Source organism: Lithobates pipiens, unplaced genomic scaffold (assembly GCF_037356315.1).
Source record: "Lithobates pipiens isolate NorthernLeopardFrog02 unplaced genomic scaffold, aLitPip1_a1.2 Scaffold_23, whole genome shotgun sequence".
In the NCBI taxonomy this organism is placed as follows: Eukaryota; Metazoa; Chordata; class Amphibia; order Anura; family Ranidae; genus Lithobates; species Lithobates pipiens.
This window is the reverse complement of record NW_027507785.1, coordinates 35,494,461-35,513,887: the sequence shown is the minus strand read 5'-3', so window position 1 is coordinate 35,513,887 and position 19,427 is coordinate 35,494,461. Positions and strand designations below refer to the sequence as shown.

Sequence of the window (19,427 nt, the reverse complement as noted above, 5' to 3'; positions counted from 1 at the left end):
TGTTCACCCCCCCCCCCGAGGCTGACGATGGGGCCCCTGTTCACCCCCCCCGAGGCTGACGATGGGGCCCCTGTTCACCCCCCCCCGAGGCTGACTATGGGGCCCCTGTTCACCCCCCCCCTAGGCTGACTATGGGGCCCCTGTTCACCCCCCCCGAGGCTGACTATGGGGCCCCTGTTCACCCCCCCGAGGCTGACGATGGGGCCCCTGTTCACCCCCCCGAGGCTGACGATGGGGCCCCTGTTCACCCCCCCGAGGCTGACGATGGGGCCCCTGTTCACCCCCCCCGAGGCTGACGATGGGGCCCCTGTTCACCCCCCCCGAGGCTGACGATGGGGCCCCTGTTCACCCCCCCCCGAGGCTGACGATGGGGCCCCTGTTCACCCCCCCCGAGGCTGACGATGGGGCCCTGTCCACCCCCCCCCGAGGCTGACGATGGGGCCCCTGTTCACCCCCCCCCCGAGGCTGACGATGGGGCCCCTTTCACCCCCCCCGAGGCTGACGATGGGGCCCCTGTTCACCCCCCCCCGAGGCTGACGATGGGGTCCCTGTCCACCCCCCCCCGAGGCTGACGATGGGGCCCCTGTCACCCCCCCCCGAGGCTGACGATGGGGCCCCTGTCACCCCCCCCCGAGGCTGACGATGGGGCCCCTGTTCACCCCCCCCGAGGCTGACGATGGGGCCCCTGTTCACCCCCCCCCCGAGGCTGACGATGGGGCCCCTGTTCACCCCCCCCGAGGCTGACGATGGGGCCCCTGTTCACCCCCCCCCCCGAGGCTGACGATGGGGCCCCTGTTCACCCCCCCCCGAGGCTGACGATGGGGCCCCTGTTCACCCCCCCCGAGGCTGACGATGGGGCCCCTGTTCACCCCCCCCCCGAGGCTGACGATGGGGCCCCTGTTCACCCCCCCCGAGGCTGACGATGGGGCCCCTGTTCACCCCCCCCCGAGGCTGACGATGGGGCCCCTGTTCACCCCCCCCGAGGCTGACGATGGGGCCCCTGTTCACCTGCCCCCGAGGCTGACGATGGGGCCCCTGTTCACCCCCCCCCCCGAGGCTGACGATGGGGCCCCTGTTCACCCCCCCGAGGCTGACGATGGGGCCCCTGTTCACCCCCCCCGAGGCTGACGATGGGGCCCCTGTTCACCCCCCCCCCCGAGGCTGACGATGGGGCCCCTGTTCACCCCCCCCCGAGGCTGACGATGGGGCCCCTGTTCACCCCCCCCCCCGAGGCTGACGATGGGGCCCCTGTTCACCCCCCCCCCCGAGGCTGACGATGGGGCCCCTGTTCACCCCCCCCCGAGGCTGACGATGGGGGCCCCTGTTCACCCCCCCCCGAGGCTGACGATGGGGCCCCTGTTCACCCCCCCCCCCGAGGCTGACGATGGGGCCCCTGTTCACCCCCCCCCCGAGGCTGACGATGGGGTCCCTGTTCACCCCCCCCGAGGCTGACGATGGGGTCCCTGTTCACCCCCCCCCGAGGCTGACGATGGGGTCCCTGTTCACCCCCCCCCGAGGCTGACGATGGGGTCCCTGTTCACCCCCCCCCGAGGCTGACGATGGGGTCCCTGTTCACCCCCCCCCGAGGCTGACGATGGGGTCCCTGTTCACCCCCCCCCGAGGCTGACGATGGGGTCCCTGTTCACCCCCCCCCGAGGCGACGATGGGGCCCCTGTTCACCCCCCCCCCCGGGGCTGACGATGGGGCCCCTGTTCACCCCCCCCCCCGGGGCTGACGATGGGGCCCCTGTTCACCCCCCCCCCCGGGGCTGACGATGGGGCCCCTGTTCACCCCCCCCCCCCGGGGCTGACGATGGGGCCCCTGTTCACCCCCCCCCCCCGGGGCTGACGATGGGGCCCCTGTTCACCCCCCCCCCCTGGGGCTGACGATGGGGCCCCTGTTCACCCCCCCCCCTGGGGCTGACGATGGGGCCCCTGTTCACCCCCCCCCCCCTGGGGCTGACGATGGGGCCCCTGTTCACCCCCCCCTGGGGCTGACGATGGGGCCCCTGTTCACCCCCCCCCCCTGGGGCTGACGATGGGGCCCCTGTTCACCCCCCCCCCTGGGGCTGACGATGGGGCCCCTGTTCACCCCCCCCTGGGGCTGACGATGGGGCCCCTGTTCACCCCCCCCCTGGGGCTGACGATGGTGATGACTCTTGTTTGTAAATGTCAGGACTGGATGGACAGCGATATCCCCTTTGCAAGTACAAAAAAGCACACAACCCCCGTGTATTTCAACGATTAATTTAGCGGCTTGGCCCGGAGTTCAACTTTAGGGCCGTGACTTGCATCTCACAGGTCTGTCTTGTCTTTTCTCTCTAGTTTGTGTTTGATGTAAAGAAACCAGAGGATGAGATTCTGGTTTGCCTGCAGCAGAAAACTAAAAGGACCACGCGGAAAGACGGGAAAGCGGAAAACCTAGCTATTGGTTTGGATGTGCTCAGGGTGAGATTTCTATCCTCTTATCTTCTAATCGCATACATATTGTGGCTCTGTCAGGTGCATGTGCAGACATTGGCAGGTGTCGGCCGACACCAGCATTTATGGGGTTACCTGCCATACTACTATATGAAGAATGCACTCAAGACATGAACCAGGCAAAATCAGCTTAAAGGAGAAGTTCACCTTTTCATAACGTGTTACACCCATATTCCGGGTGTAACATGTAACTTGTTATGAAAGGACCAGAACTTGCTCCACCCCAATCCACAGTGTTGACAGCTATTGGGGGATCTTCTCCCCCCCACTAGCTGTCTCAATTAAAAAAAGAAAATGCGGCACAGTGTTCTATGAATGGAGAACTACAAGTCCCGACGGCCTTGGCAGCCCTGTGAGCGCTGTGGTAGTTTATTGTCTCTTCCTGTATCAGCTTGCCCGTACGACGTACCGCCAAGAAGATACGCTGGCAGTCCTGCATGGCATCAGCAATCTGCTGATCAGTGGTGCAATGCTTTTACAGGCTCCTACAACAAAAAAAAAATGCATTTTTATTTTTACCTGCAAAGAAAAAGTGCATTTATTATTTTTTATAAAAAGATGAACTTCTCCTTTAAAGTACAGCCATGACGGGGGTGATCATTAGTGTGAAAATCTCAGCCATGGGCTTGAAGATGGCAGTAAGGGACCCAACACGGTTCTAGACCCTGTATTTCTTTTACTATAAGGTTAAAGTTCCACCTTTTATAGTCGGGATGGCCTAGTCAGATGTTTAGTGATCTACCGCTATTCCTGATTAGCATTGGTGGGGCTGACTTGTCTTCTTCGAGCAGGTGGAGCTGAACCGCAAATACCGCATGCACACACTCCAGCCGAAGGTCGCCAGTTCCGTCTACATAAACTCGCGCAGTGTCTTCTTCAGGAGTATGCTAAAAGAAGGTCGCTATGTCATCATTCCAACCACATTCGAGCCTGGAGAAACAGAAGACTTCCTCCTCCGAGTCTTCAGTGATGTGCCTTCAAACTGCTGGTAAGAACCTCAGGCCATCATCATTTTTATTGCTGCTCCACCAGTGTGGACAGCCTGAAAAATGGGTCTTCTAAAACCCTCAAAGGGCAAATACATAAACGCATATATAGGATCTGTTTTATCTGTCAGATTAGTAAAGTAATGCACATACACTGATGATCTCCCCACTACTGCTGTGCTACGGTATGTGGCAGCATAGAAGGGAGACAACACTTTTCTGAGTCTTCAGTGCTGCCAAGTCGATATCAGTGCTCTTTAGCATCTCTGTCCTGTAATCCCACTTAAAGCCTAGAATTCCCCGTTCCACCATCCATCCATTCATCCATTTTTTTTTTACTTTCCTTAATTTGCTGTCCATGTCTCTTGAATCCGCTCCACAGATTTTCAGTGGGATTCAGGTCTTGGCTCTGGCTGGGCCATTCCAAAACTTTAATCTTCTGGTGAAGCCATTCCTTTGTTGATTTGGATGTACGCTTTGGGTCGTTGCTGAAAGATGAAGTTCCTGTTCATGTTCCGCTTGCTAGCAGAAGCCTGAAGGTTTGGGCCAATATTGAATGGTATTTGGAACTGTTCATGATTCCCTCTATCTTAACTAAGGCCCCTGTTCCAGCTGAGGAGAAACCGCCCCAAAGCATGATGCTGCCACCACCATGCTTCACAGTGGGTATGGTGTTCTTTTGGTGATGTGCAGCATTGATTTTGCACCAAACATATCTTTTGGCATTATGGCCAAAAAGTTCAACCTTGGTTTCATCAGACCAGAACACCTTTTCCCACATGCTTTTGGAAGACTTCAGATGTGTTTTTGCAAAATGTGGCTGGGCTTGGATGTTTTTCTTCATAACAAAAGTCTTCTGTCTACCCCATAGCCCAGACATATGAAGAATACGGGAGATTGTTGTTGCCTGTACAACACAGCCAGTACTTGCCAGATATTGCTGAAGCTCCTTTAATGTTGCTGTAGGCCTCTTGGCAGCCTCCCTGACCAGTTTTCTTGTCTTCATCAATTTTGGAGGGAAGTCCAGTTCTTGGTAATGTCACTGTTGTGCCATATTTTCTCCACTTGATGATGATTGTCTTCACTGTTTTCCATGGTATATCTAATGTCTTGGAAATCCCTTCTCCTGACTGATACCTTTTAACAATGAGATCTCTCCGATGCTTTGGAAGCTCTCTGGGGACCATGGCTTTTGCTGTAGACTGCGACTAAGTGTCCTGATTAAATGTCAGGAAAGACCTACTAGAACAGCTGAACTTTATTTAGGGTTCATCCGAGGCACTATAAATGATAGCAGGTGTGTACTGACTCCTATCTCGAATGTGGTTGCCTAATTCTAAATATGGCTAGTTGGCTACATCTCCAGTTATAGGAGGGTGTGCACACTTATGCAACCACAGTATTTAAAGTTTACATGTTTACTCCCCCAACCCCCCCCCCCCCCCTTTAAATATTTCAGTTTGTTTTTAATTGAGTTATACAGTTTGTAAGCCACATTAAAGGTTGAAAAAGTTCTGAATTTTTTTTATCTATCTAATATTTAAAAAAAAAAATTTACATCACAGAAACCTGACATTTTAACAGGGGTGTGTAGACTTTTTTTTAAGGGGTGAAGCGTATTACACACTTTTTTTTTTCCTGCAGCTGCTGCTGTTAGTTTTTTAATACTTGCCCAATTGGGGTTTTATAGGTTAGGCAGTAGGTTTGTGCATGTTCTAGGTAGTCTAATAATACATGGAAAGCACGCCCCCCATTTAATGGGACTTTTTAGGCAAATTTGACAGTATAAAAAGTTACAAAATATTCTTTGTCATTTACACCATAAAGGTAATCAAATAAAAAAAAAAAGTACAAATTCCAATATGTCAATACAAAATGTGACAATAGGGAACACAGTACAAGAATGGTTGTAAGGCCGCGTACACACGGGCGGACTGTCTGCCCAACTAAGTCCGTCAGACAATCCGACAGACAGTCCGTCCTACTTTCGAATGAACGGACTTGACCACACACGATGAACAGACAGTCCGCCGAAAGCTTGCGCGATGACGTGTACGGCACGTACGACGGGACTAGAAATACGACGTTCCAATACACTGCAATGCAACCTTTCGCCGTGTAAATCCTTTCTGAGCATGCGCCATACTTAGTCCGTCGAACTAGCCTACACACGAGCGGACTGTCCGCTGAAACCAAGTTTGGACGGACAATATTACGGAAATTCCGAAAGACTTAGTCCGCCAGACTGTCCGCTGAAAAAGTCCGCTGAAGCCCACACACGAGCGGATTGTCCGCTGAAACACGTTTCAGCGGACCAAGTCCGTCAGACAGTCCGCCCGTGTGTACGCGGCCTAATGCAAAAATGCTTAATTTGCAGAGACTCTGTATGAGTATAATAGGCAGACCTCCTAACATAACAATGGACTGAGTTTTGAGGTGGAGACCCCCTTATTCCTTCTATGTTGGAGGGTTACATTGATATGGTTGCCCCATGGCTGTGGCTCTCCATCGTGGTCTAATTCCTGTTGTTTGTCTGCCATGTGAGTATTAGATGACGCTACACTTTTAACATCTATATCTATCTAGATAGATGGATGGATATATGGTATGATGTAAATGTTTTTTCAATCTTCCTATGGATTATATTGTACTGAAGAGTTACCCCTGAGGAAGGAGCCCATGTCTGTGAAATGTGTAGGGTACTCCTACAGAGCCTCTGTCAATTAAGTGTTTTTTTGCATTGCAACCATTCTTATACTGTGTTCACTATTTGTAACATTTTGTATTGAAATTTTGTATTTTTTTTAAACAATTTTTATTACCTGTAAAATATAAAGAATATTTTGTATCTTGCCTTAAAAAGCCCCATTATATGGAGGGAGTCCTTTCCATGTATCAATTGGTATAAATAAGGATGTTGGCATGGGTACAGGAGATCCCCTTTTCTTTTTTTAGGTATTCTAATCTAGAATTATTGTATTGCACATTTTTGCATTGAGCGGTCTGTTGGGTCTCTTACACTTACAGTGCCTTGCAAAAGTATTCACCCCCCCCCCCCCCCCCCCCCAATTTTACATGTTTTGCTGCCTCACAACCTGGAATTAACATGGATTGTTTGAGGATTTGCATCATTTAATTTACAGAACATGCCCACAACTTTAAAGATGTTTTTGCTTCACAATAATAATAAAAAACAAAACAAATAGGACAAAATAACAGAAAAAGTGTGCATAACTATTCACCCCATTACTTTGTAGAGCCACCTTTTGCGGCTATCACAGCTCCAAGTCGCTTTGGATAAGTCTCTATGAGCTTGCCACATCTCACCACTGGGATCTTTGCCCATTCCTCCTTGCCAAACTGCTCCAGCTCAAGTTGGATGGTTTGCGCTTGTGAACAGCAATCTTTAAGTCTGACCACAGATTTTCTATTGGGTTGAGGTCTGGGCTTTGACTAGGCCATTCCAACACATTTACATGTTTCCCCTTAACCCACTCAAGTGTTGCTTTAGCAGGGTGTTTGGGGTCATTGTCCTGCTGGAAGGTGAACCTCCATCCTAGCCTCAAATCACACACAGAGTGGTACAGGTTTTGCTCAAGAATATCCCTGTATTTTGCACCATCCATCTTTCCCTCAACTCTGACCAGTTTCCCAGTCCTGACTGCTGAAAAACATCCACACCATGATGCTGCCACCACCATGTTTCACAGTGGGGATGGTGTTCTTTGGGTGATGTGATGTGTTGGGTTTGCACCAGACATAGGGTTTTCTTTGATGGCCAAAAAGTTCAATTTTAGTCTCATCAGACCAGAGCACCTTCCTCCATACATTTTGGGAGTCTCCCACATGCCTTTTCACAAACTCAGAACGTGCCATTTTGTTTTTTGCTGAAAGTAATGTCTTTCTTCTGGCCACTCTGCCATGAAGCACAACTCTATATAGTGTACGGCTTATTGTCATCCTATGTACAGACACTCCAGTCTCTGCTGTGGAACTCTGCAGCTCCTCCAGGGTTACCTTAGGCCTATGTGTTGCCTCTCTGATTAATGCCCTCCTTGCCCGGTCCATGAGTTTTGGTGTTCGGCCGTCTCTTGGCAGGTTTGCTGTTGTGCCATGTTCTTTCCGTTTGCATATGATAGATCTGATGGTGCTCCTAGGGATCATCAAAGATTTGGATATTTTTTTATAACCTAACCCTGACTTGTACTTCTCAACAACACTGTCCCTTACTTGTTTGGAGAGTTCCTTGGTCCTCATGGCAGTGTTTGGTTAGTGGTGACTCTTGCTTTGGTGTTGCAGCCTCTGGGGCCTTTCAGAAAGTTGTGTATATGTAATGACAGATCATGTGACACTTAGATTGCACACAGATGGACATCATTTCACTAATTATGTGACTTCTGAAGGTAATTGGTTGCACCAGAGCTTTTTATGGGCTTCACAACAAAGGGGGTGAATACATACGCACGTGCCAATTATCTGTTTTTTATTTCTGAAAAATAGTTTTATGTATATATTTTCTAATTTTACTTCATCAGCTTAGACTATTGTGTTCTGATCCATCACATATAATTCAGTTTAAAAAAAAAAAAAACTAAAGGCTGTAATGTACAAAATAGGTAAAAAGCCAAAGGGGGTGAATACTTTTACAAGGCACTGTATATGCGTTAGTTCAGGGATTACAGATATTTTTGATACATGGCGGTTGAACGATAGTCCTGTTTTTTTATTACTTTTCTTTTGTCTCATAAATCTATCAGACTGTGTGGATATCATACAGACATGAGAAAAAAAAGTCTGTGATTAAACTGATGCAGGTTGGTATTATTATAAGGAAAATCATTATGTACGAAATAACTGCTGCACCTCTGAAAAGTAAAACCCTGCTTTAATCATTGCATTGTTAAACATGTGTGCTTGTTCCTCTGTATAGTGAGCTGACGGTAGATGAGCCACCAAAAACATGCTGGTCAGGGATGTGCGGGTTCCCCCAGGTGGTGTCTCAGGTACACGTGGTCAGCGCTGCAGGACTCAAGCGCCAAGACTCTGAAGGAGGTAATAAGACGGTTGTGTGCGGCAACAATATCTATCCTAAAGATTGTTCATTTTGATTTGATTTTGGCGTTCCTCCAATCTCCCCCCCCCCCACCCCTCAATCAACATAGTTTGAAAAAAAGACACAAATCCATCCAATTCAACCACAAAAAAAAAAAAAAAACATGCTAATGAGCTTTATAATTAAAGGCTTTCCTTTTTCATTACGTTCCTTATATTGGATCCAGTGAGAGTGATGTCATCACTAGGTATGTGTGCTTCTCTATGCAATGCAAGCAGATCACGGCTGGTGGGAGGGCTAGTAGAGTGCTGTACACGACTTCCTGAAAACATCCCAACACCCAGCCTCCGTACTCTTCAAGAGCCTGCCATCCTGTTAAAACCAGTGGGTTGGCTCTTGGGAGGAGTCAGGGGTGGACTGTCCATTGGGCCACTCGGGCACTGCCCAAGGGCCCCGAGCCACTAGGGGGCCCCATAAGGGTTGCCAGCCTCAGTAAAACCAGGGACAGTATGTAAAAATCTGCGTTTTTTTTTACATCTGTCTCTGAAATGTCCCTTACCGACATCCTTTTGGTCTAAAAATCCAGAGATTATAGCTGCCCCGCCTCTCCAGCCCCTTCTCAGCCAATAGAAACATGTCTGTGTATACTGTGTGTACATGTATGTGCAGGGCCGTTTTTAAGGCAGGGCAAAAGGGGCAGCTGCCCTGGGCCCTGTCATTGTTGTGGGGCCCAAAGCAGCTGCCTCATACTTGCTATCTTGGTTTAAATTCCATCGTCCCTTGAAGTTTTAGTCCTGTGCTGTGTCCCAATATCTCAGTGTGAAGTGCTGCTACTAATGCTGCCCAGCTCTACCCTTTTGTTGTGTACAGTGGACTCACCTGCAGACCCTGTGTTTACATGGAAATTACCGGCATTTATATGTAAATAGCGGCGGAATTGATATGTATTTCTTGCCCCCCCTGAGGTCATATCCACAGTAATCTCTAGCAGCCAATCAACAAGCAGAAATCATGTGCTGTAAGCTTTAGCAACTAATCAGTGAGCCGTAATGTGTGCTGTACCCTCTAGCAACCAGCCAGTGAGCGGTAATGATACACTGTAATCTCTGGCAACCAATGGCAATAGCTGCCTGATATGATTCAGTAAACTGATTTTGAGTCTATCTTCTATTTATTGTATGTCTCAGAGCAGACGGAGAGCGAAACTGCATGGGGAGGGGGGCCCCAAGAAAAGTTTTGCCCAGGGTCCAATCAATATTAAAGACTGCCCTGTGTATGTGTATACTGTTTGTGTGTGTGTGTGTGTGTGTGTGTGTGTATACTGTGTGGCTCCATAATCTCAGATTGCCCGGGGGCCCCCATAATCTCAGATTGCCCGGGGGGCCCCCATAATCTCAGATTGCCCGGGGGGCCCCCATAATCTCAGATTGCCCGGGGGGGCCCCATAATCTCAGATTGCCCGGGGGGCCCCCATAATCTCAGATTGCCCGGGGGGCCCCCATAATCTCCGATTGCCCGGGGGCCCCATGAATTGTCAGTCCGCCCCTGGGAGGAGTTATGCAAAAATCTGAATGCCTTGATGGGTGGCGTTCCCCACTACATTGTCACTGGTACAAATGTCCTAATGGGAAGAGATCTTCCAAGTCTATTGCTTTGGTGGTGACAACTACGTATAACATTTTGGGTTTTCCATCCCTTTCTACCTGGGGAAGACAGAGCACATAAAGTGACCGACTCTACCCCATCAAGGGCACACACAGCAATGAAGTCTGGTTTGGAGTGATGACCTTTTTTCTATACTCTTGCTTTAGTCTATGCAATAATAAAAAAAAAAAAAAAAAAAAACACTTTAAAGCCCAGCTCCTGAAAATTGGCACAATTATTGCCACAGAGACAATGTTGCAAATGTTTACTGTATGTATATTAAAATAAATGTGTGTGTGTGTGTATATATATTTATTATGTGTGTATAAATATTATATATATATATATATATATATATATATATATATTTAATATGTATTTGTTTTGTTTGTTTTTTGCATAACTCGCGTGCATTCATTTTTTTTGGGCCAGTTTGATTAGTGTCAGGAAATAATGCACTATAAATATTTACATCTATCTACAGTGGTAACCCTACAACACATTTAAATGATCACTGGTTAAAGCGGGAGTAAACCCGCAGAAGTTTTTTTTTTTTGACCTGCAAAGGAAAAGGCATGATGAGCTAGTATGCACCGCATACTAGCTCATTATGAAATACTTACCTTAGAACGAGGCCCCGACATCTGGCCCGATCCACGCCGAGGGAGCTGACATGTTCCCTCTGCATGTCTTCCGTGTATCACGGCTCCGGCGCTGTGAGTGGCCGAAGCTGCGATATCGTCACTGCCGTGCATGCGCGCGGGAGATCTCTTTCCGCCAGGGTCCAGCGTCTGCCGGACTTTCAGCCGAGAATCCCCTGTGCGCATGCGCCGCTGCAGTCAGCGGCACATTGCGAGGGGAATATCTCCTAAACCGTACAGGTTTAGAAGATATTGTTTTTACCTACAGGTAAGCCTTATTATAAGCTTACCTGTAGGTAAAAGTTAAAAAAATTACTATATAACCACTTTAAACTGGAGAAAAAGGCATATTTGTGGATTTTTTTTTTTTTTTTTTACTTTTGCGCTTTTAGTATAAAGACGCAAATGATCATTTATTCTTGGAGCTGGCAGAAACTAATGTACTAAACACTTTTTTTTTTTTTTTTTTTAGGTGCTGATCCCTATGTCATCATTAGCTGTGAAGGGAACAAAGTTCAGTCTCCAGTCGTCAAGGACAACTTGGATCCCAAATTTGATGTCAAAGGGTTGTTCTTCCGAAAGAAACCTGGACAGCCTATTATTGTTCAGGTAAAGATCAGCTGATTGTGCTGTACCAATTATTTATGTACTGATCGTGATGGAATCATTGGTATCTTAAAGTGAAACTTCACACTCCTAATCGACGTTGATTATTTTTAATCCTCATGCTGCTAGCATTAGTAAACAGATATGACTTCCTGGTTTCTTGCCTAGGCAAATTATGTCCTACATTCCAAGAGAAGAGGAGGGACTTTCCCAGCTAAGCACACTCTCCTGTATGCATGCCTGAGCTAAGGGCAGAGCGATTACAGGAAGTAAATGCTACATGAATAATTTTCCCTTGTTTAAGATGGCCACGGCCAGAAATGCTAGGGGGGTTGTTTTTTTTTGGACGGTTGAGCTTCTTTACAGACAATGGACACTTTGGTGCATCTGCTTGTGTCTTCCTTATTCACCGATATCCTTTATGGCCATATGATAAAATATCCAGCCGGATGCATGCGGTCCGTGTGCTTTTCAAAGCCAAAACGTACAGGGAATCACAGTCGGTGATGGTAATCGGTGACTACACGGCCATATCTTGTGTTCTCGTTCATTCAGGTCTATTCAAGTAATTATACTTAGTATTGTATCTATTATAAGAAGAATTTTTTAGCATTAACAAATCATTATGTTAATGATTGGGCGGGCATACACGTGTGTGTGTGTGTGTGTGTGTGTGTGTGTGTGTGTGGATATATATGCGTGTGTATATATATATTATACACACACACACACACCTAATATTTGTTACATATCTGAGTGCGGATCCCATGGTTTGTTGTTGATAGGGAGAGATAGATCTATAAACCATGGGATCCGCACTCAGATATGTAACAAATATATATATGTGTGTGTGTGTGTGTGTATGTGTGTATATGTATATGTATATGTGTGTATATATATATATATATATATATATATATATATATATATATATATATATTCTCAACAATATTTACACAATATATCTCACTTCAGATTTTTTTTAAACTCTACTAATGAGATCTGTGTGACCACATGTGTGACTGAGGAATATAGCACCTTTACCATATGTGGGAGCCCCCTGCGTACATCGGGGTCCCCTGAGAGCCTCCCCCTTACATCCGAGTCCCCCTCCTTTAGTGAAGACCCCCCCTTCTCCCTCTTCAGTGTGTACCTCGCATCATAGGACGTCCTCAGCAGTGTCCCCCCTCCTGTGAGAATGTAAACAGAGAAGGGGGAAGCGGCTTTGCTCGACTGTGTGAGACTGAGTCAGCGGCTCGCGGGGACAGCTCAGACAGAGATGAGGGTCCGTGGAGCCGCGGTTCGTGTAGTAGTATGGAAATGGTTATCTTTTACGGTGCAGGACTGTTATGCAAGCGGTGACCCTACTAGAAGCTTAAAGAGACCCTGTGCCAGATCATACATTTCAACAAGAATCTTCTCAAAAGATTATATTTTACATTGAAAGTATTTTATTTGTTATTTACCTGTAAGGGCCTCCCTTTTGTAAATATCCAAAAACCCATCCTGTTTATGATGGATGTGATGTTGGCAGTCTCACCCAAGTGACATTATGTACTATTGACCTTTACTCCACCCCTGCAGCCATATTAAAGGTTATGCAGTGAGGTGAAGGGAAGGTTTGTGGGTAGAATGCTCCTTACATTGGTGATCAGTGGGAAGAATGTCCCTTACATTGGTGATCTGTGGGAAGAATGTTCCTTACATTGGTGATCAGTGGGAAGAATGCTCCTTACATTGGTGATCAGTGGGAAGAATGCTCCTTACATTGGTGATCAGTGGGAAGAATGCTCCTTACATTGGTGATCAGTGGGAAGAATGCTCCTTACATTGGTGATCAGTGGGAAGAATGCTCCTTACATTGGTGATCAGTGGGAAGAATGCTCCTTACATTGGTGATCAGTGGGAAGAATGCTCCTTACATTGGTGATCAGTGGGAAGAATGCTCCTTACATTGGTGATCAGTGGGAAGAAAGTTCCTTACATTGGTGATCAGTGGGAAGAATGCTCCTTACATTGGTGATCGGTGGGAAGAATGTTCCTTATGCCGCGTACACACGGGCGGACTGTATGGCGTACTTAGTCCGTCGAAACACATTTCAGCGGACAGTCCGCTCGTGTGTGGGCTTCAGCAGACTTTTTCAGCGTGCAGTCTGGCGTACTAAGTATTTCTGATTTTTCGAAATTCTGTCCGTCGTACTTTGGTTTCAGCGGCCAATCCGCTCGTCAGTAGGCTAGTTCGACGGACTAAGAATGGCGCATGCCCAGAAAGGATTTACACGGCGGAAGGGTGCTTTGCTGTGTATTGGACTTCCTATTTCTAGTCCCGTCGTACGTGCTGTACGCGTCATCGCGCAAGCTTTCGACGGACTGTTTGGGTATCCGTGTGTGGTCAAGTCCATTCAATCGAAAGTATGACGGACTGTCCGTCGGATTGTACGACGGACTAAGTACGCCATACAGTCCGCCCGTGTGTACGCGGCATTACACTGGTGATCAGTGGGAAGAATGTCCCTTACATTGGTGATCAGTGGGAAGAATGTCCCTTACATTGGTGATCAGTGGGAAGAATGCTCCTTACACTGGTGATCAGTGGGAAGAATGTCCCTTACATTGGTGATCAGTGAGAAGAATGCTCCTTACATTGGTGATCAGTGGGAAGAATGCTCCTTACATTGGTGATCAGTGAGAAGAATGTTCCTTACATTGGTGATCAGTGAGAAGAATGCTCCTTACATTGGTGATCAGTGGGAAGAATGTTCCTTACATTGGTGATCAGTGGGAAGAATGTCCCTTACATTGGTGATCAGTGGGAAGAATGTTCCTTACATTGGTGATCAGTGGGAAGAATGTCCCTTACATTGGTGATCAGTGGGAAGAATGTCCCTTACATTGGTGATCAGTGAGAAGAATGCTCCTTACATTGGTGATCAGTGGGAAGAATGTCCCTTACATTGGTGATCAGTGGGAAGAATGTTCCTTACATTGGTGATCAGTGGAAAGAATGTTCCTTACATTGGTGATCAGTGGGAAGAATGTCCCTTACATTGGTGATCAGTGGGAAGAATGTCCCTTACATTGGTGATCAGTGAGAAGAATGCTCCTTACATTGGTGATCAGTGGGAAAAATGTCCCTTACATTGGTGATCAGTGGGAAGAATGTTCCTTACATTGGTGACCAGTGGGAAGAATGTTCCTTACATTGGTGATCAGTGGGAAGAATGTCCCTTACATTGGTGATCAGTGAGAAGAATGCTCCTTACATTGGTGATCAGTGAGAAGAATGTTCCTTACATTGGTGATCAGTGGGAAGAATGTTCCTTACATTGGTGATCAGTGAGAAGAATGCTCCTTACATTGGTGATCAGTGGGAAGAATGTTCCTTACATTGGTGATCATTGGGAAGAATGTCCCTTACATTGGTGATCAGTGAGAAGAATGCTCCTTACATTGGGGATCAGTGGGAAGAATGTCCCTTACATTGGTGATCAGTGGGAAGAATGTCCCTTACATTGGTGATCAGTGAGAAGAATGCTCCTTACATTGGTGATCAGTGGGAAGAATGTCCCTTACATTGGTGATCAGTGGGAAGAATGTCCCTTACATTGGTGATCAGTGAGAAGAATGTTCCTTACATTGGTGATCAGTGAGAAGAATGTTCCTTACATTGGTGATCAGTGAGAAGAATGCTCCTTACAATGGTGATCTGTGGGAAGAATGCTCCTTACATTGGTCATCAGTGGGAAGAATGTTCTTTACATTGGTGATCAGTGAGAAGAATGTCCCTTACATTGGTGATCAGTGGGAAGAATGCTCCTTACATTGGTGATCGGTGAGAAGAATGTCCCTTACATTGGTGATCAGTGAGAAGAATGTTCCTTACATTGGTGATCAGTGAGAAGAATGCTCCTTACATTGGCGATCTGTGGGAAGAATGCTCCTTACATTGGTCATCAGTGGGAAGAATGTTCTTTACATTGGTGATCAGTGAGAAGAATGTCCCTTACATTGGTGATCAGTGAGAAGAATGTCCCTTTACATTGGTGATCAGTGGGAAGAATGCTCCTTCATTGGTGATCAGTGAGAAGAATGCTCCTTACATTGGTCATCAGTGGGAAGAATGTTCTTTACATTGGTGATCAGTGAGAAGAATGTCCCTTTACATTGGTGATCAGTGGGAAGAATGCTCCTTACATTGGTGATCAGTGAGAAGAATGCTCCTTACATTGGTCATCAGTGGGAAGAATGTTCTTTACATTGGTGATCAGTGGGAAGAATGTCCCTTACATTGGTCATCAGTGGGAAGAATGTCCCTTACATTGGTGATCAGTGAGAAGAATGCTCCTTACATTGGGGATCAGTGGGAAGAATGTCCCTTACATTGGTGATCAGTGGGAAGAATGCTCCTTACATTGGTGATCAGTGGGAAGAATGTCCCTTACATTGGTGATCAGTGGGAAGAATGTCCCTTACATTGGTGATCAGTGAGAAGAATGTTCCTTACATTGGTGATCAGTGAGAAGAATGCTCCTTACAATGGTGATCTGTGGGAAGAATGCTCCTTACATTGGTCATCAGTGGGAAGAATGTTCTTTACATTGGTGATCAGTGAGAAGAATGTCCCTTACATTGGTGATCAGTGGGAAGAATGCTCCTTACATTGGTGATCGGTGAGAAGAATGTCCCTTACATTGGTGATCAGTGAGAAGAATGTTCCTTACATTGGTGATCAGTGAGAAGAATGCTCCTTACATTGGTGATCTGTGGGAAGAATGCTCCTTACATTGGTCATCAGTGGGAAGAATGTTCTTTACATTGGTGATCAGTGAGAAGAATGTCCCTTTACATTGGTGATCAGTGGGAAGAATGCTCCTTACATTGGTGATCAGTGAGAAGAATGCTCCTCACATTGGTGATCTGTGGGAAGAATGCTCCTTACATTGGTCATCAGTGGGAAGAATGTTCTTTACATTGGTGATCAGTGAGAAGAATGTTCCTTACATTGGTGATCAGTGAGAAGAATGCTCCTTACATTGGTGATCTGTGGGAAGAATGCTCCTTACATTGGTCATCAGTGGGAAGAATGTTCTTTACATTGGTGATCAGTGAGAAGAATGTCCCTTTACATTGGTGATCAGTGGGAAGAATGTCCCTTACATTGGTGATCAGTGGGAAGAATGTTCCTTACATTGGTGATCAGTGGGAAGAATGTTCTTTACATTGGTGATCAGTGAGAAGAATGTTCCTTACATTGGTGATCAGTGGGAAGAATGCTCCTTACATTGGTGATCTGTGGGAAGAATGCTCCTCACATTGATGATCAGTGGTAAGAATGCTCCTTGCATTGGTCATCAGTGGGAAGAATGCTCCTTACATTGGTGATCAGTGAGAAGAATGTTCTTTACATTGGTGATCAGTGAGAAGAATGCTCCTTACATTGGTGATCAGTGGGAAGAATGTCCCTTACATTGGTGATCAGTGAGAAGAATGTCCTTACATTGGTGATCAGTGGGAAGAATGTTCCTTACATTGGTGATCAGTGGGAAGAATGCTCCTTACATTGGTGATCTGTGGGAAGAATGTTCCTTACATTGGTGATCTGTGGGAAGAATGCTCCTTACATTGGTGATCGGTGGGAAGAATGTTCCTTACATTGGTGATCGGTGAGAAGAATGTCCCTTTACATTGGTGGTCAGTGGGAAGAATGCTCCTTACATTGGTGATCAGTGGGAAGAATGCTCCTTACATTGGTGATCGGTGGGAAGAATGTTCCTTACATTGGTGATCGGTGAGAAGAATGTCCCTTTACATTGGTGGTCAGTGGGAAGAATGCTCCTTACATTGGTGATCAGTGGGAAGAATGCTCCTTACATTGGTGGTCAGTGGGAAGAATGCTCCTCACATTGGTCATCTTTGGGAAGAAAGACCCTTACAGCTATGTTAAAGATTATCTAGTGAGGTGAAGGGGAGGTCTGTTGGTAGAATGCCCATTACTTTGGTGGTCAGTGGGAAGAATGCCCCCCTTACAGACAGATCTTTAGTGGCACGCTACCAAGTGGCATTGGATCCAGAACTATTCAGGCACCATCAGATGGGAGGTCAATCAGGCAGAGCTCAGATAACCCATAGCAACCACTGGAGGAACTCTTCTTACCAAGGAACACTTGGTAAGAATGGCTGCTTTATAGTATTCCTCTTTGCACCTCTTATGGCAGCTACACAATAGGTTATGTGGATAAGTGAAGAGAGGGGTAGAGGAGCTGGACCAGCATGTACAGTAATTAGACATTCCCAGAAAAGGAGAGGGCTATGACATGGGAGGGGGAAACTGTGCTCGGGATTTGATTCTTCTCTGGATTTGACTCTCTTGGAGTAGTCACATTTTCTAAGGCACATGGAAAGTGAATAATAAAGTAAAATAATAATAATGTATGGAAAGGAAAAACACTGCAAGTAGGCATTTAAATTACTTGACTTTTTTTTTTTCTTTCCTGTGCTTTTACCTCAATTTTTTTAGGTTGGTGGCAGGGTCTCTTTAAACATGCCTTTTCTTGTTCTGTATATGGTCACTTAAAAGTGTAGAGAGAAACCCCCTATGAAACCCACAAGTCAAGCTTTTGAGCCATCACAGACCTGAGAATATTATCTTAGACTCATAAATACAGCGTTTGTTTCCTGAGCAACCAATCACAAGCACCATGCTGGGGGGAGGGGGGGGAGGAGGGGAGTGACATGCCCTACCACGTTGGGTGTTTTTTTTTTTGCCGTTTTGTTTTTTACTTTCACATCCCTTTTGTTCTTCCAAGGTCTGGAATCACAACGTAGTGAAGGATGAATTCATGGGTCAGGTGGTCCTCTCCGCAGAAGCCAACAATCAGCAGTCCCAACACAGCCTTCCTCTCCAGGACAAGAGCAACAAGTCCAATCCTCAGGTCTCTGGCTCTGTCCAGCTGGTCCTGTTCACCTGCAACACCCTCACCGGCATCTAACCGCTACATTCCATAACCGCCAGATCGACCTCTCCGCAGTAGGTGCCTTTGGAAGACCAAGGATTGTTGGACGGTTGAGCTTCTTTACAGACAATGGACACTTTGGTGCATCGGCTTGTGTCCTCCTTATTCACCGATAACCTTTATGGCCATATGATAAAATATCCAGCCGGATGCATGCGGTCCGTGTGCTTTTCAAAGCCAAAACTTACAGGGAATTGCAGTCAGTGATGGTAATCGGTGACTACACGGCCATATCTTGTGTCCTTGTTCATTCAGGTCTATTCAAGTAATTATACTTAGTATTGTATCTATTATAGGAAAAATTTATCAACATTAACAAATCATTATGTTAAGATCATATTGCTAAGAAGTTTTATATCCCCTTTAGGATAGTGTTAGAACTAATCATCAAATTATATTTTCTGTGGACTTCTAGGTGAGGCTGACGGTACCTTTTTAAAGCCCAACTGGACTTTCCGTTTCAATTGCCTAAAAACATTTCAGGTGCATCAATGCAGAAGGTTTTCAAAGTCTTGCATTAAAAAGCAGCACCATGCTGAGTAGAAAGCACCTGTTCCCTTCTAGCATGCTGTATAGAAGGACCCTTGGTCTTTGTGCAGAAGCAGTAGTCCCTCTGCAGAGATCCATCAGGTCTCCTGCTGAATCAGAGCCTGAACATTCCAATCTGTATAGAGCATGAGCTAGGCAGATCTAAAGGTCTGACTCAGTAGGGTGTGTGTTGAATCTCTCCAGAGAGACTACTGCTTCCACACAGAGACCTTATCTACAGCAGGAGACAGACTTTTCTACGTGCCTCTCTTGTGGTGGGTGCTGAGTAGAATTGCCCCTTCCACAGCTGTAACACGACCACTCCAGCGCTCAGACCGGAACACATCTGAAGGTCTTACAAATCGTAATGCTTCACCGGTGCCGCCCTTGTCAGGCTGGGAAATCTCTGCAGAATGACTGTAAAGGCACACAGGAGGGCGCAAAAACACCTAGTGCATTACCAAAACCACTTTTAT

The 19,427-nt window shown here is 46.8% G+C and overlaps 1 protein-coding gene across 2 annotated transcripts in view; it reads left to right on the top strand.

The window, feature by feature from the left end:
• Positions 1–18,837, top strand: part of CAPN5 (calpain 5) — a 181,068-nt gene extending 162,231 nt beyond the window's left edge. For both annotated transcript variants that reach the window (XM_077451419.1, XM_077451420.1), the window contains exons 9-13: positions 2,325–2,447; positions 3,272–3,468; positions 8,397–8,518; positions 11,277–11,413; positions 18,217–18,837. In XM_077451419.1, the coding sequence (XP_077307545.1) occupies positions 2,325–2,447; positions 3,272–3,468; positions 8,397–8,518; positions 11,277–11,413; positions 18,217–18,399 (762 nt within the window). In that variant the 3' untranslated portion in view covers positions 18,400–18,837. The remainder of the gene's footprint in view (positions 1–2,324; positions 2,448–3,271; positions 3,469–8,396; positions 8,519–11,276; positions 11,414–18,216) is intronic.
• The last annotated feature ends 590 nt before the right edge of the window (positions 18,838–19,427 follow it).